The sequence below is a fragment of the Vigna angularis genome, chromosome 9 (genome assembly GCF_016808095.1).
Source record: "Vigna angularis cultivar LongXiaoDou No.4 chromosome 9, ASM1680809v1, whole genome shotgun sequence".
NCBI classification, from domain to species: Eukaryota; Viridiplantae; Streptophyta; class Magnoliopsida; order Fabales; family Fabaceae; genus Vigna; species Vigna angularis.
Window position 1 is genome coordinate 8,748,265 of NC_068978.1, and position 25,088 is coordinate 8,773,352.

At 34.8% G+C, this 25,088-nt stretch overlaps 2 protein-coding genes across 2 annotated transcripts; both read right to left on the bottom strand.

The window, feature by feature from the left end:
- Positions 1–2,827: 2,827 nt before the first annotated feature.
- LOC108346247 (cytochrome P450 72A15) lies at positions 2,828–5,735 on the bottom strand. The gene is made up of 5 exons (XM_017585269.2): positions 5,381–5,735; positions 5,050–5,267; positions 4,717–4,964; positions 3,765–4,143; positions 2,828–3,669 (listed from the first exon to the last, which is right to left on the bottom strand). Exons 1-5 carry the CDS (start codon positions 5,685–5,687, stop codon positions 3,244–3,246), a joined length of 1,578 nt encoding a protein of 525 aa, XP_017440758.1. The 5' UTR covers positions 5,688–5,735; the 3' UTR covers positions 2,828–3,243.
- Positions 5,736–20,851: 15,116 nt separating this feature from the next.
- On the bottom strand, positions 20,852–23,084 carry LOC108346448 (probable serine/threonine-protein kinase PBL23). The gene is made up of 3 exons (XM_017585529.2): positions 23,057–23,084; positions 21,126–21,308; positions 20,852–21,036 (listed from the first exon to the last, which is right to left on the bottom strand). The coding sequence occupies exons 1-3, from the start codon at positions 23,082–23,084 to the stop codon at positions 20,852–20,854; spliced, it is 396 nt and encodes a 131-aa protein (XP_017441018.2).
- Between the last annotated feature and the right edge of the window lie 2,004 nt (positions 23,085–25,088).

Sequence of the window (25,088 nt, forward strand, 5' to 3'; positions counted from 1 at the left end):
ATTATGGTTACTGTATTCATCTCAATTTCTACGACTATTTAAGGCCTATGATATCAATCAATGAAATAAATAGAAATATAGAATCCAATTGTGTAGTGTGTGTGGTCTTTTATTTTACAAATTGGCATATGGGCTTTATGTCTTAAGCGTTTGAGTGAGAGAGATAAAAAAGGAGAGAAAGTGAAACACTGTGTGTGAGTGCTTGTTAAAAAAAAGAGAATAAGAGAGATGACACATCTAGTAAATGGTATGTCCTTGCCAAAATTGTTAAAAAAAACCAATTATGATAATTGAAGTCTACAAATGAAGGCTCTTATTGGATCGAGGACATATGGGATGTAGGGGAGAGTTTATACTAAGAACCCATGAAGGATGAAGAGAAGACGATGACCCAAATTGCTGCGTTGAAAAAGAGGCAAGTGAAAGACAAATATACTTTGTATGTATTGTACAAAAAGGTTGACGAATCAGGTTTTGAGAAGATAGCAAAAGCCACATCTTCAAAAGAAGTATGAGAAATTCTAAAGATTGCGTATAGACGGGACAACTGTGTTAGGCAAGTCTGACTACAAACTCTCAGAGGAGAGTTTAAAACTAGAAGATGGAGGACAAGGAACGAGTGACCGAGTATATAACTCAGATAGAGAAGGTAGTCAACCAACTCGGTGGGAATGGAGAACCAATGTCAAGCAGCTGGGTTGTGGATGAAATCTTGAGATCAATAAAAAATGATTTCGAGAGCATTGTGTTCCCCATCAAGGAGTCAAAGCACTTGTCTACACTCTTAGTTGAAGAGCTTGCATGTCACTTAAGGCCCACAAACAAAGGAGAATGAAGAAGGAGACCTTTGAATAAATAGTGCAAGCAAAACTTGATATGAAGGGAGGAGCTCGAAAGACTCAAGGTTGAGGTCCTAGAGGTAGAGGTTGAGTAGGCCCAGGACATGGTGGATGTGACTGTGGAGATTATAAGGATGGCAAGGGACAAATTGGGTTGTAGAACTATTGTGGTCAAGGTCAAGGAAGTGGCAAAGGAGGCCGGGTGAAAGTAGGATTGAAGTGCTTCAAGTGTGGAAAGCACGACCATTATGCAAACAAGCACAAATTGGGGAGTTATATAATTATAAGATGAACAATAATTCATTATCTTCTTCTTCCTCCATGGAGTCGTCTTTAGGGTTTGAATCTTCATATTGTTCTTCCACCTTGAAAGCTTTGGTGGGCATTCTTCTCATTGGTCGTTGAGCTTTAAGTGATACTTTTCTCCTTTCTCAACATCACATCTTGTTGTATTTCCAACTTATGGACTTTAAGGCAATAAGCTCTTCGAGGCTTGAACTGTCAAGGTTCTTAGAAGTCCTCAACGTTGTCACTAAGGAGGCTGCATAAAATTTTGTCAATATGATAAAAATTATCATAAGAATTACCTAACAATTTTAATTCATATACATTTTTTTAGAAGCGATTGAACATAGTCTTAATAATTTTGTTGTCCAGCATGGTAAAAAATTCGTATTGTCTGGTCAACAGATTGAGCTTGTTCCTTTTTACTTTGCTGGATCCTTCATGTGTGATTACCAATGTGTCCCACATCTTCTTTACGCTTTTGTAGGCGTGAAATTTCATGTACTCCTCTACAAAAAGAGCACACATAAGTGAATTCCTAACTTTCGAGTTTAAAAGATATCTCTATTTCTAGTCGTCTGACCATTAGCTTTTTGCTAGGGGCTCTCCCTCTTTATCAAGGAGTATACAGAGTTATTAAGGAGTATATATCGATGTGGCAGGACCCAAAGAATACAATCATTCTTTTTTTCCAATAGTCAAACTTCTTTCCCTTGAATAGAGGAGGGTGATTTATGGCAAATCATTCGTTCTCCATTGTGTTCTGTATCGTTTCTTTGATTCCGGATAAGAACTAACCCTAGATGTTAGCTCTAATACCAATTGAAATCACATGTATACTCTAGAAAAAGGGGGAATGGGGGGGAGGGTGGTTTGAATATAGTTTACAACTTTTTCGCAATATAGTGCTAGGCGCTATTTGCAGTCTGCAAATAACGTTGAACACTTAAGGATTTAAGAAGTGTTTAGAAAGCCTTTTGGTATAAGGTTAGATACTATGTTGCTTTTCCAGAGGAAACTGTGTTTCTTGTATGGATACATTAGACAAAAGGTATTGAGGAAACATTCCCATAATGTCTTCCTATCTCTTAACGTTCTTTTGAATCAATGTAGAACTTTTGAATAAAGCTTTGTCCTTATGATCTGCAGAGATAAAGAGAAATAACACAACAAGCAAGAAAGTATTCGTACATGTATTTAAACGTTAGATGTTCATTAGCATTTAACTTGATGTGTGTACTATAACATTTATGTGAAGTTTGTTTTAGAGTAATGTATGTGTTTAGGATATGTTTACACATGTATAACATTTAGTGTGTTATCCTAAACGGTTCCTTTTTAATATACACTATTTCATTAAACATTATTATTAAACTTCAAAACAAAGGTTGCTAAACGATCTTATCTCAGCAAGTTTAACCGGGACACATATTCCAAGATTCACTCCATTGTTTGTGAAGAAGTTTAACAGGGACACATATTCCAAGATTCACTCCATTGTTCGTGAAGTGGTGACCAACGTTTCAAAGAAGGCGGCACCAAATATTTCCTTTTTGTAGTGTTTCCCCTTCTCAACACAAAAACAAGAGCAACAAAAGTAGAAAAAAAAAGAAAAATAACGAGCGTAGGTTAGTGAGTTTTCCATCTTCCTCTTCAATCTGAATCATTATGGTGATATGTTCACGATCTTTGCCAATATCATCTGATTAACTTCGAGATTGTCATTAAAGCAATACTAATTCATGGAATACAGTAGTTCAAGAAAAAAGAAAAGAAAACAATCATCATAATCATAATATTTATTACAAAACCTCTGAATCACATTGTGCAATACTAACTATCTTGAATCTAACAATCGTGACTTGATCTAAAAATAGATTTTAATTAAAGATTCATATTTCTCATCTCTCAGCAAAAAAATAAAAAAACTACCAGAAATGGCTAATTAACATCACATGCTCCTTAAGAAAGCAGGCAAGCTTCAAAGAAGCCTAATTTGCTTTATTTATTTATTACTAACAACTAAAAGGTCTGTTTGGATGGAAAGTAAAAATGTTTGAATAGTTTCTCCACTGAAAAAGCTCTCAAAAACACTTCTCTACTTGGCAATAGGTGCATTCTAGAGTTTGTGTAAAATGATATGAGCACCACGCTCAGGCTGCAGAGTAATAATAAAGGAGGGAGCATGAGTATAAGAAGGAGAAAACTGGAGGGAGAAACGTTGCAGGATCATTGACACTGCTACTTTTGCTTCTAACAGACCAAAGTTTTGTCCTATACAGAGTCGAGGACCCCATCCAAATGGCAAGTATGAAAGCTTCCCTTTCGTTGCCTTTGAAACACCTTCTGAGAATCTTTCCGGATTGAACTCTCCTGCATCATCGCCCCAATACTCCTTTTCCTGATGTAGTATTGACACAGGCACTATAAGCTCCACTCCTGCAGGAATTGTCAACTCTCCAAGTTTTGTATCTTTACGAAGATACCGAGCGAACATAACCACAGGTGGATATAATCTCAGACTCTCCTGTAGAATCATTGACACCTATTCGATACAATACAGAGTAAATGATGTTATCTTTTATAATCTGATTTTATCATAACCACAGGTGGGTGTGATAGGAATACTAAAAAACTTACAACTTTAAGCTGTCCAAGCCTTTCATAATCTGGTTTTTCATTACCGAAGACCTGCAAAACCTCTTCCCTGGCCTTTGCTTGCCAATCAGGATGCTTGCTTAATAATAACAGAGTCCAGACCAATAACTCTGCATTTGCTTCCTGTCCTGCCAAGTAAAATAGCTTCACTTCTTCAACTACTTCTCTTAAACTCATTCCTCCACCACTACTTTTTTCAGATTCTTTGTAATTTGACTCCAAGAGTATGCCCAACAAGTCATTGTTTGTAGGCTCCCCAGCTTCCATTGCTTTCAATCTTCGGTTGATGATTCCCATAAGTGATGCTCTTATTTCGTTGTCAATTGCTTTCATCCTCCTATTGGTATGCGTTGGCAGAAACCTAGCACAAGCAAAAAAAAAAAATTACACTCTTTGAACCTTTCCTCTCTTATTTTTTTTCACAAACAATAAAAATTTATTCTGTATGACGGTACAGTATGACCGTCCACTCAACCATGAGCGATCAACATCCCTTGATCCATTGTAAAATATTCGGTCTATGGACATTAGCAATAAGAATAATTAGCAATAATGATGTTAACCCTAAATCCCAATCATTATTGAATTGGACCTAAATCCTTATCATTATCGAATTGGACCGTAGTCCGAGATTACTTATCTCAAAATCTATAATTACATATTTGATGTCAGACAGTTTTTTACTTTTACTACACATTTGTTATCAATCTACACATTTATATTATCAAAGTATTCTAACAAATACTGATTTTAGCACCTGTCCCACCTAATCAGACCGAACATAGAAAAAGAAAATTGAAGATTGAATCTTTGACCTAAGCTTGGAATTAGGAGATTATTTGTGTAAGAAAACTTAATCTCAATCCCGTAAACAGAAATAATAACTATATGATGTCTAGTGAATGTGTCAGAAAGTTCGTAAATGTAATATTACCTGTAACCTGGAATGAAAGCAAACTTAAAAAGCGTCATTGTAAGTTGAAGCATTTCCCTTTGAAGTTCGAATACTTTCTTTCCTTCTTGATAGCTGCTTCCAAAGCCTGCACGAGCAAGGACATCGCTTGACACGTTTTGGACGAAAGGCCATAAATCTAACTCAGACGACCCATTGGACGAAGATAACGCACTCTCCAATTGCCTAATCATCTCATCACAACTCTCGCAAAATATCGGTACTAAAATCTGTTCAATTTTTCACCAATCATAAACACAACCTTAACCTTCAAATAATAATAATAACACAATTGAACATAAACCACAAACTAACCTTCAATTTCTCTACATTGAATGCCGGACTCACTATCTTTCTGTGTTTAGCCCACTTGTCACCGTCATAATTTGCAAATCCTGAAGCCAGGAGCTTGAAAAGTGGACTTGTGTCGGGCTTTTGAAAGTCATAGACTTTTGTAGCCATTTCTTTGAACTTTTCTGGATCCAAGACGAATAGCCTTGGTCTTGGTCCAAGCCACATAAATGAATTCTTACCTGTAAAAAGTATGCATGAGTTGATTAGGTGCAGTTCATTCCGTTTTAACTTTCATTTTTGACAGTTATAAGATTGTCGATAAAAAACAGAAAAGAATGATACGAGAATCGACCATATTTAGCGATGGTGTGAACTACATAAGGCAACACACGAGGTGCAATGTCATTAGAGTGAGGATCCATGGGTTTGGATTTGACTTCCTTGATCATTTTAACCATATCTCTGATATCTCCGATGAAGGGACGGTAGGAATTGCCTAGGATACCCTGCTCCTTCAGACGTCTCTCTATTCTCTTCGGTCTCAGCCACACCCAGTTGAGTGCATTCCAGAACCACCATATCAGCACCGTCGCAATCGAAGTAACGATGGCATATGTTGATGGGTTCAAATTCAGAGATGATATTGCTAAAGCTTCCATATTCACCGTTTCTGTAGTACTAAGTTTGTCTGTGTTTAGGTCAGAGATTATATAATGGAAAACACTAAAGTGTTTTGAGAAATAAAAACATGAAAGTTGTACCACGAGATCCTCGCATGTTATTATAATATAATGACAATAATGAGAACGAGGTCACTCTTTTTCAAAACTTTATTAAAAAACACAAAAAAAGATCCTCGCATTGAGCATGCATATAAGAGTGGCTGATTGCTGTTGCACTATTATAACTTTTAAAATACCCTATTTATCTTTTTATTGTTTTATTTGAAAGCTTGCTCCTCTTTTCTTTGTAGTTTTCTTCCAATTTACTTGTGTGTGTCTAATGTCTGAGAATTTAAAAAATTGATTTTTTTTACTATAATGGGTTTTATTTCAAAATTTGCAATAATTAAAATAAATGAATTTAGTTAAGTCGTGGTAATTTACAATTTTATTATGAAAAATTTGTATTAATATTAGACTACTTTATTTTAATATATTTTTAAAGTTTTAGTCATTATAAGATAACACCATTTTAATTTAGTATATTTTAAACTAAAATGTGATAATATATATAATTTTAGTTTAATTATGATAGAAGTTGGATTATACTTCAGCTGAGAATGTTCATGCTCTGAACTATACTCATGTTATCTTAAAATGATTTAAGCTTTAAATGTTTTAAATTCAAGTTATGATAAGTTGAAGTAGTTGAAACAACTAACATGTATTTACAAATATTTGTAAAATTTTTAAAAATTACCTATATTTTAGTAAATTTTACAAACAAGTTACATGACTTTAATAAAATACAGACAAATATATTATGATCTTACATAAAAGATGATTAAAAGAAATGAAAATTTTATAATATTTTACAAATTTTATTATATTAAGGTAGTTACTTCCAACTTACATTTATATTTATATATCATGTAATAGTAATGACATATATTTATTTTTGGTATCATAATTAATATTTTATTTTATATTTTTATAGTAGATTTTTCTAGTTATTTGTTTGGATATATTATTATAAGGATTAAATATATTTTTGGTCCCTTAACTTTCAGCGAAAGTTAGAATTAGTTCCTTTTCAAAACTTTGGACTAATTTAGTCTCCAAAGTTTAGAAATGTGTGAATTTAGTCCTTTTAACCAAATTTTCTTAACTTTATTTGATGTTTCAAACACATTTCTTAGTGAACACACTAGTGCAGGAAAAGGATACGGCACCGGTTAATTTCACTGATAGGCATCGATTTTTGAACCGAGGTATATTCAGGCGAGGCAAAAAGTAATAGCCTTTTTGCCTCGGTTCTAAATCGCGTTATTTTTTTTGTCTCTACGGCCTCGGTTAAAACCTAAACCGAGGTAGTAAGATTTTTTTTTATTCTATTTTCAAACCCCAGAATCCCAGATTGAAAACGTTAAAAATGAAAGAAGTCAGATAACAAGATTCATTCATTCTCTCACGCCAAACAAACCAAAGATTTCTTCCCATTACAGTTCAAAAATCTAAAACAATCAAGAATTTCATAACCGAATCAAACAAGACACAATATTACAATATCCAATGTCAAAATTCTCTCTACAGATGCAGCAAAATTACATACTCAGAAGCAATATTACAACAACAGAAGAAACTCAGAGATGGATGAAACAGAAAGTTAGAGAAGCCAAATTTCTTCCTCTTCGCACATGGTGAAACAGAAAGCCAAGTTTCTCTATTCTTCCCCCAGCGGCGTGGCCCGCCGTCCCTCCACCTCCTGCCCCGCCACCCCGACGAAGCCTTCACCGGCTTTTGTCCCGCATGCCTCTGCAAACGCCTCGTCCTCCTCGACCCCAACAACAACAACCTCCATCCACTGCCGCCGTCGCCGCCCTTAAAGCCCTCTTCCGCCCTAGAAACCCTAGAAGAAAAAGGAAACTTATTATGGACCGATTGATCGGTGTAAATCAAAGTGTAATCGGTGGAAAAAGTTTGTAACGGTGAAAACAAGGTTTTAATCGGTGGAATCAAAGGGAAATGGTGAAAAGGAGAAGAAACCCTAACGGAGGGTTTAGATCTATGAATGTTTGAGTGCAGAAGGCTTACTGTGACGATGAAAGCCTTGCGATGAGGAGATCCCTCTCTCGAGCACCGTGGAACGGCAGCGGCCGACGACGTGGTTGAACGACGACTTGCGGCAAGGGATGAACGCGGCTTGCGGCAAGGGTTAAACGGCGGCTTGCGGTGTGCCCTGAGGTTGGGATTTGGTGGAGAAGAGAAACTGGAGGTGAGAGGGCGAGAGGGCGAGAGGGCGAGAGGGCGAGAGGGGAGAGGGCGAGAGGGCAGAGGGAAGAGGGCGAGAGGGCAGAGGGTAGAGGGCGAGAGGCGAGAGGCGAGAGGGCGAGAGGGCGAGAGGGCAGAGGGAAGAGGGCGAGAGGGCAGAGGGCGAGAGTGCAGAGTGCGAGAGAGCGAGAGAGAAATTCGTGATTTTAACCTAGGGTATTGCCTCGGTTAAATTTAAACCGGTGCCTAATTTCAGAGTATTACCTCGGTCAAATTTAAACCGGTGCCTAAAGCCTTTCAGTCACAGGGAATTACCTCGGTTAGCCTTCTACTCGAGACAGTAAAGTTTATAGGCATCGGTTAATATACAACCGAGGCATATAACTACTCAATATTTACGAAAATACCACCGCGTTTTTATTTGCTTCGGTTTCAGTAAAACCGAGGTATATATAGCGCGTTAAAAAAGGCTTTTTTTACTAGTGACATTAAAGCAAAAATGTGTCAAATGGTGTAAACAATTCAAATGCTATCATGAAACGCATTTGAAACATCAAATAAACCTAACAAAATTTAGTTAAAATGACTAAATTCACACGTTTCAAAGTTTGGGCACTAAATTAGGTCAAAATTTTGAAGAGGGACTAATTCCAATTTTTGCTAAAAATTAAAGGATAAAAACATATTTAACCCTTATTATAACAAAAGTCTTTCTAGTCAGTTATAGATTTTTAAAGTGTCATAAATTTTTTATAATTTTTTAAATAATAGACTTTTCGACTAATATAGTTTAGTACAAATAAATAATTTAAAAATTAACAACATAAATCTCAACATAATAAAATTCTTTTTGTACCTTTTCCAGAATTTGTATCGTAATAAACCATGAGAAAAGGACTAATTTTATGTATTTTAAAATCATTTTTCTTATAATTTACCAAATACGGTAAATAAATACATAAATTTTCTGTAATTTTGGTATTATTTCATCTACATAATGTAGACTATAAAAATTGTAATCTTTCCTCGCTTTCTTCTTTATAAATTGATTAGTTCTCTATTACTAAATCGAAAAAAAAATCACTTTATATTTAATTATATTTGTTACAAAATTAAATTTTATACACAAAATCAAATTTTGAATATAAAATTAATATAAATTTATAGTTAACTGATCAAACATCTTCATAACTAAATATTTTCATCTCAACTTACATATTATATATAAATGGATAATGATATTTTGACACCCAATTTTGACAAGCTTTTGATACGCCACGTGTTACATTGTAAGTGGTCCATTTGTACAACAAATTAGAAAAGGAAAATGACGTAGAAATGAAGGGTCAAGAGGTTTCAAGTGGCGAGCTTCATTTTGCGATTTCAAAAACAAAATATCTGTTTGGGTTGGAGAGAACCCTAGAGAGAAGGAGCAGCTAGTAGAAGTGCGTCGCGGTGAGCAGAGGCATAGTTAGACAGAGTTGTGAGTGTTTCGCGAACCAGCGTTGTTCACCGGAGGACATTTTGCCATCGTTTCGGCGTTTGGAAGCATCGGCCACCGAAAGCGCCGCCTTTCCGTCGTTCCGCTGCCGTTGGATTGTTCGTTTGGGCAATCATTTGTTGTTGTTCAATGGGTTTGAGTTGTTTTAAAAAGTTTCTTACCATTTAGGGGTATTGTTGTTTCATTGGTCTTATTGAATTTTTTTTGTACCATTTAGGGGTTTTATTGGTCTTATTGAGATATTGTTTAACCTTATTTGGTGTAGTGTAATAGAGGAACTTGGTTAACAACCTGGAGCTTCTCATAGGAGGAAGAAGGTATGTGAGGTTATATTAGATTTGCATAAATTTAGGGTTTTTATGTATTTAAATAGAAACGATGTTTTTGTATGCAACTAGTCTTTAGACACTTCTGCAAGACGAAGTTGATTGGTGCTTTGAACCAAAGGTTGACTTCTAAATAGAAGGGTTACATTGAGAATATTGTTTTTTGTTGATTCTTATGTTTGCCAGAGTGTATTAAGATAGATAGGAATTTGTTATCTGAGTTATGTGGTCGATGGGTAGATAACATGAGTGAGTTTTTTTTTGGGACAAAATCCTTGAATTTAATGAATTCGATATTTGTTTATCCTTAGGGTTGCCTATTGTTGGTGAACTGATAAATTTAAATACAGTTGGTCATCATAGTGTGTGTAGGGACTACTTCCCTGATGGGAAAGTAGATGTTAACATGCTATATGAATTTTTGTTACAGGAACATGAAAATTTTGCAATAGAAAATTTCTGTAGCTTGTATATGTTGGTAAGGATATCCAAGTTCTTACTTCCCAATCGAATGAAGTAGTTTTTCCAATTATTTTTTACCTTGTTTCTGAGTTGGGGTGTGTAGGTAACTACAACTGGGGCAGTTTAATTTTTGAGTACTTTGTTGAAAATGTGTCTAGTGCTTCAACAACAATGAATAATGAAACAAGCAGAAGCCATTTTCATCTTGTTGGATGTGCTTACTTGTTGCAGGTACATGTTTTGTATGTAATTGTTAATGACAATGATTTGTTATGGTTTTTTTCAATTTTGATGTGAATGTTGTTTGATTTATATTTTGCAGGTATGGTTTTGTCACCATTTTGTGACATCAAAGTCAACGTACAATACCAAGGTAACAAAATTCCCAAGGTTGTTGAACTGGATTGATATCAATATTGAAGAGAAGTTCATTAGAAGTGCTTTGGCTAAGGAATCAATGAGTAGTTGCTGATTTGAGGAATGTGTTGTTGTAATGTATTTTAGACCGTTTGTCGTTTTTTGTAATGAAAATTGTTAATTCTTTTAAGTTGTTGTTGATGTTGGGGTGTCCAAAGAAGAGCTTTGTTATGCTATGGTGAAAGAAGTTGCTCAGAAATATGGTGTTCCATTTAACAAGCAAAATAGAGGACATAAAGACCAAATAATATGTGTTATAGAAGAACAAATGAGGGTTATTGCCGACATGCACAGTATTATTCATCATTTAAGAAAGTTGGTTGAAGAGAAAAATGAAGATAAGGGTAAAGAGTTTGGGGGGAAAGCATATTGAGGAAGTGAATATCGTTGTCAAAGTACGCCGATTCAACACCACCACCAAACCTTGGGGTTTGAAGGTCATGATGAAATGTAGGAAAGCACTATGTATGATCGAATGAAGGCTGTACCCCGAAGACGGTTCAAGAGTCGGGTCTACAAAACTCAATTTACCATAGATGGTAGAAGAAAACAATGAGTAATAGAATAAGATGTAGTTATATTTAAATGTTAAAATCTTCAGTTCACTTTCTTCAAGTAGAATAGCAAATGTTAATTTAGTTAATATGTTCATGTACAAAGAATTGTTCTTTCCATTAATTTCAATTTAATTTCATTATGTGAAAATGGTTGAATGAGATTTCTTTTATGTTTTGTGTTTGTCCACATTCTACGAAGGTTGTTGAAATTAAGTTTGTATGGAGACGATATTGAATTTTGTAATTGGGAAAAACCATTTGAAGTATGGACATGATACATAGTTATTTGAACTTTGGTCGCAAATGTGTATTTGAAGGAAGTTGTCTTCATTATTGATCATGATAATTTAAATTAATGGAGTGTGGGACAAAACTGTGTGATGTTCATTCTGTGACGGTAGACCATCCTTGTTGAAAATAAAGGTGTGTAGACATAATTATAAAATTTTTAAGTAGGAAATATGTATTCAGAACAAAGTCTACCTTCAAGTGCAAAAGTCATAACTCAACTTCCCAATTATTTGAACTATGTTACCAATGGTGTATTGAACCTACATTTCTTGTTTTTCAAGTTCATTCTGTGACTTAGGATGTATGTTTTGTTCATGGTAGAACATCCTTGTTGAAAACAAAAGTGCGGGGACATCATTATTAATTTTTTAAATAGGAAAGATGTATTCATAACAAAGTCTACCTTCATGTGCAGAAGTCATAACTAAACTCCCTAATTATTTGAACTATGGTACCAATGATGTATTGAACCTACATTTCTTGTTTTTGAAGTTCATTCCGTAACCTAAAATGACCTACTCACGAAAGAAAAAGCACTACAACTAATAACATTAATTAAAGTTAGAGTATTGTAGTAAAAAATAACATTAAATGAAGTAAACATAGTTACAATTTGATCATACTGAAAAAAAAGGTGTTCTTTTGTTGCTTATAAATAAGAGCATAGGTAGTACAATTTATATTTATAAAAACTAATAGATTTTAATAAATTGGAAAAGAAGGAAGGTCATTGTATGTAGAGTTGGATATTTATTAAAATAAGTAATAAAATGTTTAAAGAATAATTCTGATGTATTATTTCAAAGAGTAAAGTACCATATATATATATATTCAAGGATCCTATAATTCTTCATCTATTAAAGGAATGACAGGTGCACAAATATGCACAAATTATAATAATATCTAAATTATAACTAACACAATATTTGATTGTCTAATATCCTTTAATAGAATATTTGACATATCTTAACACCCCCACTCAAGTTGGTGAATGGATATCACACATTTCCAACTTGAATAGAGACTCATTAAACAATCTTCTTGACACTCCTTTGGTGAGAACATCAACCAACTGCAATTTTGATCTTACAAAAGGAAATGAAATTATTCTAGCTTCAAGCTTCTCTTTGATGAAATGTCTATCAATCTCCACATGTTTTGTTCTATCATGTTGCACAAGATTGTGAGCAATTGCTATAGCCGAAGTATTGTCAGTACAAACTCATAGCTTCATTTTGTTTAAAGCCTAAATCTGATAGCACATTTTTAATCCACAAAAGTTCACATACACCTAGTGCCATGTCTTTGAATTCTGCTTCAGCACTAGATCTTACTACTACAGGTTGTTTTTTACTCCTTCAAGTTACAAGATTCCCTCCTACAAAATTAAAGTATCCAGAGGTAGATCTTTTATCATCTTTTGAACCTGCCCAATCTGCATCAGTGTACCCTTCTACCTTTAAGTTTTCATGATTTGAGAACAAAATTCCTTTTACAGGAGCAGACTTCAAATATCTCAAAATCCTTTCAACAACATCCATATGAAGCTTCCATAGGTCATGCATAAATTGACTAACAACATTCACTGCATAGGTGATATTTGGACGTGTATGGCACAAATAAATTAATTTTCCTACCAGCCTTTGGTATCTTCCTCTGTCTATGCTTGCTGAATTTGAGCATTGAAAGCATTTATGATTTTGTCCAATTGGTGTATCAGTTGGTTTACTCCCAAGTAGCCGAGTTTCTTATAGTAAATCAATAGTATATTTTCTTTGGCATAGAAAAATACCATGTTTTGATCTAGCTACTTCAATACCCAAAAAATATTTGAGGTTTATAAGTTGTTTCATCTCAAATTCAGATGCAAGGTATTGTTGTAAACTAGAAATCTCATCTTGGTCATTTCCTTTAACAATCATGTCATCTACATATATAATCAAAGCTGTAATTTTTCCTTTTCGTCTCTTAAAAAATAAGGTGTGATCAGAGTTACTTGCTCTATAGCCAAAAGCCTTCGTAGACTTGGTAAACCTTCCAAACCATGCTCTTGGGGATTTTTTTAATCCATATAGAGCCTTCTTTAATTTGCAAACCTTCATTCCAATTGAATCAGTCATGCTTGGTGGAGAATCCATATAAATTTCTTCTGAAATTTCTCCGTGTAGGAAAACATTTTTCACATCAAATATTAGAAGAGGCCAATCTTGGTTTGCAGTTAGCGACAAAAGTATTCTCGCACTATTGAGCTTGGCTACCGGTGCGAACGTCTCTTGGTAATCTACACCATAAGACTGAGTGTAACCTTTAGCCACAAGTCGTGCTTTATAACTCTCAATAGTTCCGTCAGTTTTATGCTTAATTGTAAAGACCCATTTGCAGCCCACAGTTTTCTTTCCTCTTGGTAAGGACACAGGATCCTAAGTGTTGTTTTTTTCTAAAGTTGTCATCCCCTCAACCATTGCTTCGGTCCATCTAGGATCTGCCAAAGCTTCTTATATATTACTAGAAATAGAAATTGAAGATAATGGAGATACAAATGATGCATATGACTGAGATAACCTGTAAGATGACACATATTTACTAATGGGATATTTAACTTTGGCTTGGAGGTCTGGTTCATATTTAATTGGAGGTTGACCACGGTTAGAACGAGGTGGAAGAATATATTGAACAGTAGTAGACTCAGTGTTTGGTGTGCTGGTGGTCTCACGCAGACAATAATCAGTTCCTTGATCAATTTCATCTAAATTAGTATTATCAGATATAGGATCATAAGGTACCTCTGAAGAGTCAAGCTGAACCTATGGAGAAGATTAAGCCAATTGGTTATGATCAGAAGACACTGTATTATCCAAAAAAGAAGGGTCCATATTTAGGATTGGCTCACTTCCTGTAGAATGATCCTCACACGATAATTTATCTTCACAATCAAACATACCAACATCATAATTATGCATTTCACTTTCATTGCCTCCCTGATGTGGAGAATCAACATAAAAAAATTCATGCTCATTAAATGTCACATCCATAGAAATATAAAATTTCTTTGATGGTGGATGGTAGGCACAATAACCTTTTTGAGTTGATCCATACCCAACAAAAACACATTTGATCGCTCGTTCTTCAAGCTTTGTACGTTGATGTGGGTGTAAGTGAACATATATAACACATCCAAAAATATGAGGTGGTAAATAAACTATGGGAGGAAGGATACAATGATCAGACAACGCATCAAAAGGCCTTTGAAAGTTAAGCACACTAGAAGGGGTTCGATTAATTAAATAAATGGCAGAGCTCACAGCCTCACCCCATAAATGAGATGGGACATTACCATCTATCAAAAGTGATCTTGTCATCTCTAATATATGTATATTTTTCCTCTCAGCCACTCTATTTTGTTATGGTGAATAAGGACATGTAGTTTGATGCAAGATGCCTTTAGAGTTCATGAACTCTATTAATTCAGTCTTAAAATATTCCCCTCCATTGTCTGATCGAATGACCTTAATAGATGTGTTAAATTGTGTAACAATCAGATGATAGAAGGAACGAACCACATCACACACATCACTTTTATGTTTAAGCAAATATACCCAGGTTACTCGAGTACAATCTTCAACAAAATTGATAAACCATTTTTTTCCATTATGTGTAGATTGCAGGGCAAGGCCCCAAACATCTATGTGAATTAATGAAAAAGGAAAATCATTTTTGTTATTGCTTAAAGGAAACACAACACGATGATGTTTTTCCAAAACACAAGTTTCACAAAAAAATCATAAATATTGTATTTATGAAATAGTGATGGAAATATTTTTTTTAAATAACCAAAAGAGGATATCACAACCGTCTATGCCACAACCAAATTTCTTTTTTGTTTTTATTTTGTATGTGATCGTTCGCAAGACAAGCCAACCCTCTTTTATGGTTTGATTGTGAGACATTTTCAAGATAATACAGTCCTTCACTCTCTCTACCACTAGCAATCTTCTCCTGGGAATGGATGTTCTGAAAAAGACAATGGGTTGGGTAAAACAAGGCAACACAAGAATGTGATTTGGTTAACTTGCTGACGGAGATAAGATTACAGTTTAATGTAGGAACAAATAAAACATGAGGAATCGATAAGGAGGGTGAGAGGGATATAGTACCTATACCTTCAATAGGAGATGAGACCCACTGACATTAATAATAACAGTTTTAGAACAATTAGAGGAAAAATTAGTAAATATATGAGGATCACAAGTCATATGATAAGTAGCACCCGAATCAATTATAACTAACATAATATTTGATTGTCTAATATCCTTTAATAGAATATTTGACATATTTTAACAATTAGTGTTAAAGAAAATTCACTGCTGAAAGGTAGATATGGTTCTAGTATCTAAGCAACACGGTTATTTTTCATTCTTTGCTTCAACATATTACTCTAAGATCTGAAAATCTAATCAATGCCCTATTATATCCAGTTTCAGAAATCACGACACTTTGAACCATATCTATATACAGATTCACTAATTGCTTTATATGAAAAGCAGTTGCAGCACCCAAACGAGACCTGAAGAACACAAAGGTAGCTCGAACCTCCTTCAATATTCAACAAGAATAGAGATGAGTGGATGTAGCATGTGTCAGAAGTGGCTGCAGCGGAATGGTTAGCGTGGAATAACAAACCAAGAGGGTTTTTAATTCAAACGTGTGCCTTAAAAATTTCTACTCAATTAAACTTACTTAGCAATTAATATTGACAAATAAAGAGAGTAAGGTTGAGAGAAATTTGCACAGATGATTTTATCCTGGTTCGGATCTTACCAATCCTACGTCCAGTCATTTATCTCAAAGCAAGATAAACAATTCACTAATCACAAAACAATTACAAATTACAATCACAAAGAAACAATTTGTAAGAGTTTAGAAACCACCTCTCTTGATACCACAAGAGATGAAACTACACCTCCTTTGAGTTTTCACAAAGGATGAACACCTCCTCCGAATACTTCACGAAGGATGAACACCTCCTCCGAATACTTCACGAAGGATGATTCTCTTCCGAACACCTCCTTAGACACACCAAGGATGAACCGGCTATTTCCTCTGTCACCGTAGCAGCACTTCACCAGCTCCACAGACAAGAGTTTCACAAGCCGAACAAGAACACACAAGTCTCAAGAATTTCTGAGTATTTTGAGCACAAGGGAAGAGTTTCTGTGTCTTTTTGGTTGTTTTTCTTGAGAGGAAATGAGAGTCTATTTATAGACTCATCCAAAGGCTCTTCCATTTACTAAAAGACAAACTTAACGGCTACTTTGTTCAACGGCCATAAACGGCTACTTTGTCCAACGGTCATAAACGGCTAGTTTGTCCAACGGTCATAAACGGCTAGTTTCTTCAATAGTCATAAACGGCTAGTTTCTTCAACGACTAGTTTCTCCCACGTCCGTGTTAAGTGCGATACTCTTACCGTTAACCGTCACTATTCACGTGAATAGTGTTACTATTCATGTGAATAATACTATAGTGTTTTGTTGCAATGATTTACTATAGTAATTTTACAAAACACTTTTCTTTTCCTTATCTAAGTCCTATACACATTTCTAAGAGTATTACAAAAGCTTTCCATCACAATACAAATCTTCAAATCATTTTGATTCTTGATTGGTCTTGACTTGATTTGGACATCATCAAAACTTCATCTTCATCATTTTGCTAACAATCTCCCCCTTTTTGATGATGATCAAAAACTCCTTGATTTAAAGCTTTTGGTAATAATCTGTATTTAAAACACAACTTAAGGAAGAAAAGGTGCATTAGTGAATAAGCACAAATTGCACAAATAGGCAAATAAGCTTTAAACATTTTCTCCCCCTTTTTGATCATAATAAAAAAGTTGTGTTTGATGTTCTCCCCCTAAGATAATACTCCCCCTTAATAAAAGCATGTATGCATATGAGCTAAAAATATTTCAAATTTAAAGATTCATTCAAACATGCACAATAGGATATTTAAAGCAAATATTTTTAGGAGAAAGAGCTTATAAAACATTGTTGAGATCTTCATCTTGAGGATTGTCATCATTCTTTGCTTCATTTGTTGTCTTCTAAAAATCTTCGTCATTGCCTGCATGTAATTCAACTGACTCAAGAGGTTTTGCCTCAAGGTCTACAATTTCATCAAAGACAACATGCACACATTCTTCTATTTCAAATGTTTTCCGTTTGAAAAATAGTTCCATCTACCTTGGAATAAAAATTTCTTAATTCTTCTTTTTAAATATTTAGAACAAGATAATTTTTTTTAAAAAGTTTTCTTAAATATTGTTTTTAAAAAAATTCTAAATTTTAAACAATAAGTACCCAACTATTTTGTATGGGTCCTTTGGGTTAGTTTGAAAATTTGAAATCATTTTACAACCCAAATATATCTACCACTTGGAACACCATAATGCTTAATTTTACATTTATTTGAAGTATGACCCTTTTTCATACAATAAAAGCATGATACAACATTTGTGTTCCTATAAGTTGTTCCTTTTTCTACCCAAGTTCTATGGGTTCTATGATTATGTTTATTTTTAATTCTAGGAACATACTTATTTTTAACAACCTTATTTTCATTATTTTTACTACATTCTCCTGAGGTTGTTTCATCTAGTAGTTTCTTATAATTAACACAAGATGCACATTCATTACTACTAGTAAATTTACCCTTTTCAAAAATTAAAACTTTATTTTTCAAATCTTTATTTTCTTCAAAATTATTTTCAAAATTTAAATTTAAATTCTTATTTTCTTCAAGAATATTTTCAAAGTCTGATTTCAAATTTTTATTTTGTTCAGAAATATTTTCAAAATTTAATTTTAAATTTTTGAAATCCTTTTTCAATTTCTGATGGGCTTTATCTAATTTTTCAGATTCTACTATTAAAGCAGCATAAATTTCATGCAATTCATTTTCACTAATTTGACTAGAATTATCAGAATCGCTAGATGTACTTACTTGGCTTCCAGCGTCGTCGTTCACCACTAAACAGATGTTTGCTTCTTCATCTGAGTAGCTTGAATCTGAAATGGTCTCATTGTCGTCTTCCCATGCGATGTACGCTCTCTTTTTCTTGAAGAATTTCTTTTCTTCACCTTTCTTTTGATTTGGGCAGTCTGCTTTTAGATGTCCCTTTTCTCCGCAACCATAGCATCGGTAATTTGAGGAAGATACTGGATTATCTTTCTTTTCGTATCTAAATTTTCCTTTACCTTTAGACTTCATGAACTTGTTGAGCCTTTTTACCATGAGTCTCAAAATTTCTTCTTCTTCGTCTGAGTCTTCATCTTCCGATTTACCTTTGCTTCTTTCAACCTCAGATTTCAAGGCTAGACTCTTTTTCTTAGTTTTTGCTTTTGCTTCTTCTTCATCTAGTCTTCCGAGGTGAAGTTCATGTTCCCTCAACTTTCCAAAAAGTGCCGCCATAGTCATGGTGTTGAGATTTTGTGACTCAGAAATTGCAGTCACTTTTGGTTGCCAAGACCTGTCTAAAGATTTCAGAATTTTTATATTAAGCTCATCAGTATCGAAAGATTTACCTAGTCCAATGAGATGATTGACAATGTTGGTGAAGCGTTTTTGAACATCTACTATTGTTTCCCCTTGCTTCATCCTGAACATCTCGTATTCCTGGATTAAGGTATTCTTTCTAGCTCTCTTAACATCATCTGTACCTTCATGGGTTACTCTTAGTACTTCCCACATTTCTTGTGCAGTTTTACAAACAGAAATCCTGTAAAACTCATCAACAGTTAAAGCAGATGAAATAATATTACGAGCTTTTACATCATTACCAAATTTTTTCTTATCTTGAGCAGTCCATTGGTCACGGGGCTTTGGTTCCTGCATATTGTTAATTGGAACAAAAGAACCAGATACAACAGCATCCCAAATATCTATATCAATAGATTCCATAAATATTTGCATTCTTACCTTCCAGAATGCATAGTTCTCACCAGTGAATAGTGGGGGTCTATTGATTGATGCACCCTCTGCAAAGGTTTGATGTGATCCTGCCATTTGAATGACTATCAAAGCAAGCTCTGATACCAATTGTCAGAAGTGGCTGCAGCAGAATGGTTAGCGTGGAATAACAAACCAAGAGGGTTTTTAATTCAAACGTGTGCCTTAAAAATTTCTACTCAATTAAACTTACTTAGCAATTAATATTGACAAATAAAGAGAGTAAGGTTGAGAGAAATTTGCACAGATGATTTTATCCTGGTTCGGATCTTACCAATCCTACGTCCAGTCGTTTATCTCAAAGCAAGATAAACAATTCACTAATCACAAAACAATTACAAATTACAATCACAAAGAAACAATTTGTAAGAGTTTAGAAACCACCTCTCTTGATACCACAAGAGATGAAACTACACCTCCTTTGAGTTTTCACAAAGGATGAACACCTCCTCCGAATACTTCACGAAGGATGATTCTCTTCCGAACACCTCCTTAGACACACCAAGGATGAACCGGCTATTTCCTCTGTCACCGTAGCAGCACTTCACCAGCTCCACAAACAAGAGTTTCACAAGCCGAACAAGAACACACAAGTCTCAAGAATTTCTGAGTATTTTGAGCACAAGGGAAGAGTTTCTGTGTCTTTTTGGTTGTTTTTCTTGAGAGGAAATGAGAGTCTATTTATAGACTCATCCAAAGGCTCTTCCATTTACTAAAAGACAAACTTAACGGCTACTTTGTCCAACGGCCATAAACGGCTACTTTGTCCAACGGTCATAAACGGCTAGTTTGTCCAACGGTCATAAACGGCTAGTTTCTTCAATAGTCATAAACGGCTAGTTTCTTCAACGACTAGTTTCTCCCACGTCCGTGTTAAGTGCGATACTCTTACCATTAACCGTCACTATTCACGTGAATAGTGTTACTATTCATGTGAATAATACTATAGTGTTTTGTTGCAATGATTTACTATAGTAATTTTACAAAACACTTTTCTTTTCCTTATCTAAGTCCTATACACATTTCTAAGAGTATTACAAAAGCTTTCCATCACAATACAAATCTTCAAATCATTTTGATTCTTGATTGGTCTTGACTTGATTTGGACATCATCAAAACTTCATCTTCATCATTTTGCTAAAAGAGCATGCACTTTTATACAAGAAAAATGTAAACAGCTTGATTTAAAACATTAAGAGACTACTTTTAAACGAGTCCAAATTCTCTGCTCATTAAGAGACTACTAGCCTTTGAAATACACTAATGTTTCTTTTGGAAAAAGCTCAACAGATCCTTTTAAATTGTTTCCTTTGGAAAAAGATTGAAAAATTACCACATACTTTTCCTGCCAATGAAGCCTCTGATTGCGTTAAAGTTATCATCTAACACTATATTAGATGATTTGAAATCACGGTATATGATAGGTGTATCTTCACTGCTATGCAAATATTCAAGTCCTTTAGCTATTTTCATCCTGGTCTTCCAATCTAAAGGCTCCTTACCTTCACCTATGTCTGACATCAATAAAATCTAGTTAGAGTTGCATAATATACAATGTGTTTCTGTAAAGTTAAGTCCATACCAGACTTTTCTGTCATCATACCTAGAAGCTGATTTTCCAAACTCCCATTGGCCAGGAATTCATAAACCAAAATCCTATAATGGTCATCTGCACAATAGCCAATGAGCCTCACAAGGTTTGGGTGTTGAACCATACTTAACATCAAAATTTCTGCAAAAAATTCTCGTGTTCCTTGTGCCCCGTCCCTGTTCAGTACCTTCACAGCTACAGTTTGAACACAAAATACTTCACATTAGATTTTCACAACCTTGTGAAAAGCTCAAAGCATTGTTAGAAAATGAATCCTATTCATTTTTTTCGACCTTTAATATATGGAGTTTGTTTTTTCAAATTTTGGTTGTATGGCTAGAAGGCCAAACATCTGCAATTGAATTTAATAACACAATATTATATCAAATAGAGAAAAAAATCTTACCTTTGTATTCACAATTGTAATGCTATAATACTAATACAATATGGTTACAATTTTAAAGAGAATTAATGTATTAGTCATTACAGTTTTATGAATAATTAATGTGATAGCCTTTTTTTTATTTATTTTTTAGTACATCGGTTAATAATTTATTGTTTTTAATGGTGTTTCATAGTTAACAATTAGTAAGACTTGGAGAAAAAAAATCAAATGTAAGTCTAATCCAAAAACAAAGTAAATCAGTTTATCACATAATAAAACTGTTGTCAATAACTCTAGCTATCATTTGATGCCGATGATACTTCATAGGTTTCTATGATGTGTAAAAACAGAATTGATACATACTTTAAAATAGAAACAAAATACAATTTTAGGAAAATAATTTAAAAATGAACAACACACTTAGGCCAAATATGCCTTTATGCCGTATTATATGGTTCAAAGACTATTGAATATTGTATCGTATGTATTCCGGCCGAACGGTAACAATCCAGGACCCTTCAGTCTAGACGTCACACCAGCTAAGTTCAACCAAGTTAAATGACGTTGGGTCATAATTGAATAAGTTATTATTGGGTCAAATGTCCAGCGGATAATAAAATAATCAAAGGTATCTGATTAAAGATATTGATAAGCTGTTTATGAGCAAATGACCAAATCTAAAGGTAAGTCTATTTTTATTTTATTGGATTTGTGCTAGATTAGATCCATGAAACGAATTATAAGTACAATGACAGGGCCAAAGGCCAGGTACTTTCTACTTACATTCAACTCACACTCCACTACGCTCTACTTACGTCCGATCAGGACTTAAATATTCATAAAACCACTCCTAACTTGAGTGTCAAAGCACCTTTTACAGGTACCCCCTCCGATCAAGAGTACAACCGATCGGAGCCGGTGACGACCGAGCGGAGAGGTTGGCAGGCGAGCGATCCAGAGGGCAACTAAGCGGTCCAAACTGAAGGCAAGCAAGTGGAGCACACGATTCCAACGCTGGAAAGCAGCAGAGCCACGTCAGAAAGGTTAGTCTCTCGGTCCTACAAAATCCCTACCGAAACATTTTGGCGTCCACCGTGGGGCCGAGAGCAAGCTAAAGAAACCCAATGGTGACCACGAGAAACATGGAGGAGCATGCAGAGGAGATTGCGGCGCTAAGGGCGGAACAAGTCCCTCCTGAGCGGTCCACTTCAAATCGACAAAATTGCAATGAAGCAAGCCATAATCACACCAACCCGAATGATCAAGATAGAAGGGAACCTAACCCCTGCAAACCGTTCGACTTACCAACCAGACAGTTTCCATTGAATCACAAGTATTCGACCATCAAGTATTCGGTCATTTGGCCTTACAGATATTCAGCCACTCGGCCTCGCAGTGCAGATGACAGGATCATATACACAAATCACTTGGCCAATCTAGAGCTTACTGGCCGAGTGACATCCCGTTGAAACCGCAAGGAACCAGACAAGGACGCAGTCTCAACATCATCATGACGACCAGACCACTACATATTAATCCTGATTGAAGAAACTCTCACCATCAACGTCAACAAGCTTCCACGGCATTACAGATAACTATTTTGATATAACAATCTTAAATTCATTTGATTATTTAATTTATATTATAGTAATATTTTTAAACCATTTGGAATATATGTGTTACCCATCTCAACAGCACATGGTAAAAGACTCACCAAGAGCATCAAAACAGCTTCAGTAGCTTTGTTCAAAGATACATGTACTTTGATAATTATTCTTCTTTGCTGAATGATTTATGTAGGGTACATGACATACACCGAACGGTTTTCATGACTTAGACCGATTTAATTTAAATAACTTAATTTAATATTATAATATTTTCCAAGATTTATTTAGGGTCCAATGACGCCCACACCACTTAGCAAAATTTAGCATCAAGTGTTCAACCATTCGGCCTCACAGGTGCTCGGTCATTGATAAGTGCCAAGAATTGCATATCCTAAGCACTTATTTTAATCTCCTTTGATGCATTATGGAGTAAAATCTCATGAAAAGTTGTATAATATGTATATATTGTTGATTTTGTATCAGTTTGAGCGTTTTTGTGTGTTTATTTTGCAGATAAATAAGGATTGGAGAAGAAAATAAAGAATCTGTAAATAAAGAATCACTAAACAAGTTAGAAACCTCACAAAAGTCTAGTATTGACACGAGTCCCCCGGCAGAGGCGCCAAAATACTTGGACTTACCATTTTATATTATTTCGGTACACTTGCCGAAATAATCGCCTAACAATTCTTTGCTTTATTTTTCATATTTCTTTTAGTATGTTTTATGGATTCTTCTCTTCGGTTATTGATTATGGGATACTAATTTTGCTTTGAGCTTTCTTGTTACAGGATAAGATCTTCCTTAGAAATTACAGGTTTTAAAGCCACCATTAATCAATCTTTGAGCCAAGTGTGAGCTGAGCCCCTTGTGACTTGAAGATTTTGATGCTCATGTAGCATGGCCTGGGGGCCAGGCCCCTACTGATGGGGGAGGTGGAGCAGTTGCGGAGTATAAGCTACTGTTGGAGGAAGATGTTGCAGATGAAAGTGAAGCTAGTCTCCTACACTGCTGGAGATGCAAAGAGTCCATTTTAAGCGGTTTTTCAGTTTTAATTTCATGTTTTATTTGATTTCAGTAATTGTGTTTTTGATTTCTTTTTGACTTGCCTTGTGGATAGTTCTTGTGCAATTGGTCTGGTGATTTGAGTGAATCATTTGTTATGCTTGAATTGAATATAAAGTTGTTGTGCTTGCTCCTTATCTATGAGAATTTTTTTTGAAAATCTGATTGAGATTATGTGGTTGAGCGTGTTGAACAAAGATTGTGGTTGCTTGTATCTGTTTAGATAGATGCTTATTTTTAACTGTGATCGATATTCTTGGCATGGTGTTTATCAAATTTTGGAACCCTGAGTAAACCTGTGAGATGTTGTGCCTCAGAGTTTATTGCTGAATGCTATTACTTTGGAATCACAGTTGATTTTGCATGAGTTTCTCTATTTGAACTAGTTGCTTGCATGTTATAAATGATCAAGGCCATCTTGTTCTTCTACCTCTTCTACATTTTGAGCCTAAAGAGCCAATGCATAACCTTTGAACCTGAAGAAAACTTTCTCATTCCTGAAACATTAAGCTTATTGAAAAATCATTAACCTCCTTACCTTGAGTTGAGATGAAGCTATTTGTTAGGTTGAGGAGAATGATTTAAGTTTGGGGGAGTTCTGGTCATAAGGGAGCATTGAGAAAATAAGTTGAGTTAAAAAGAAAGAAAAAGAAGAAAGAAGAAGAGAAACAAATACATGAATTCAATGAAAAAGAGTTGGGAAATAGGTTGAGAAGTGGTTTATTCAATTTTGGAGCAAAAGAGAGACTATGTATATCATGAATCAAATTGTTTGGTCTCTTAGCTTAAGGTACTTTGTTGTCTAGAATAACCAAATTTTCTTCTGAGCCCAGCCACAATACAAGCCTCAAAAAGTCCTTGTGATGTAACTTGCTTGTGACTGTGTTTGATATTGTTGAAATGAAATGCAAAGTTGAT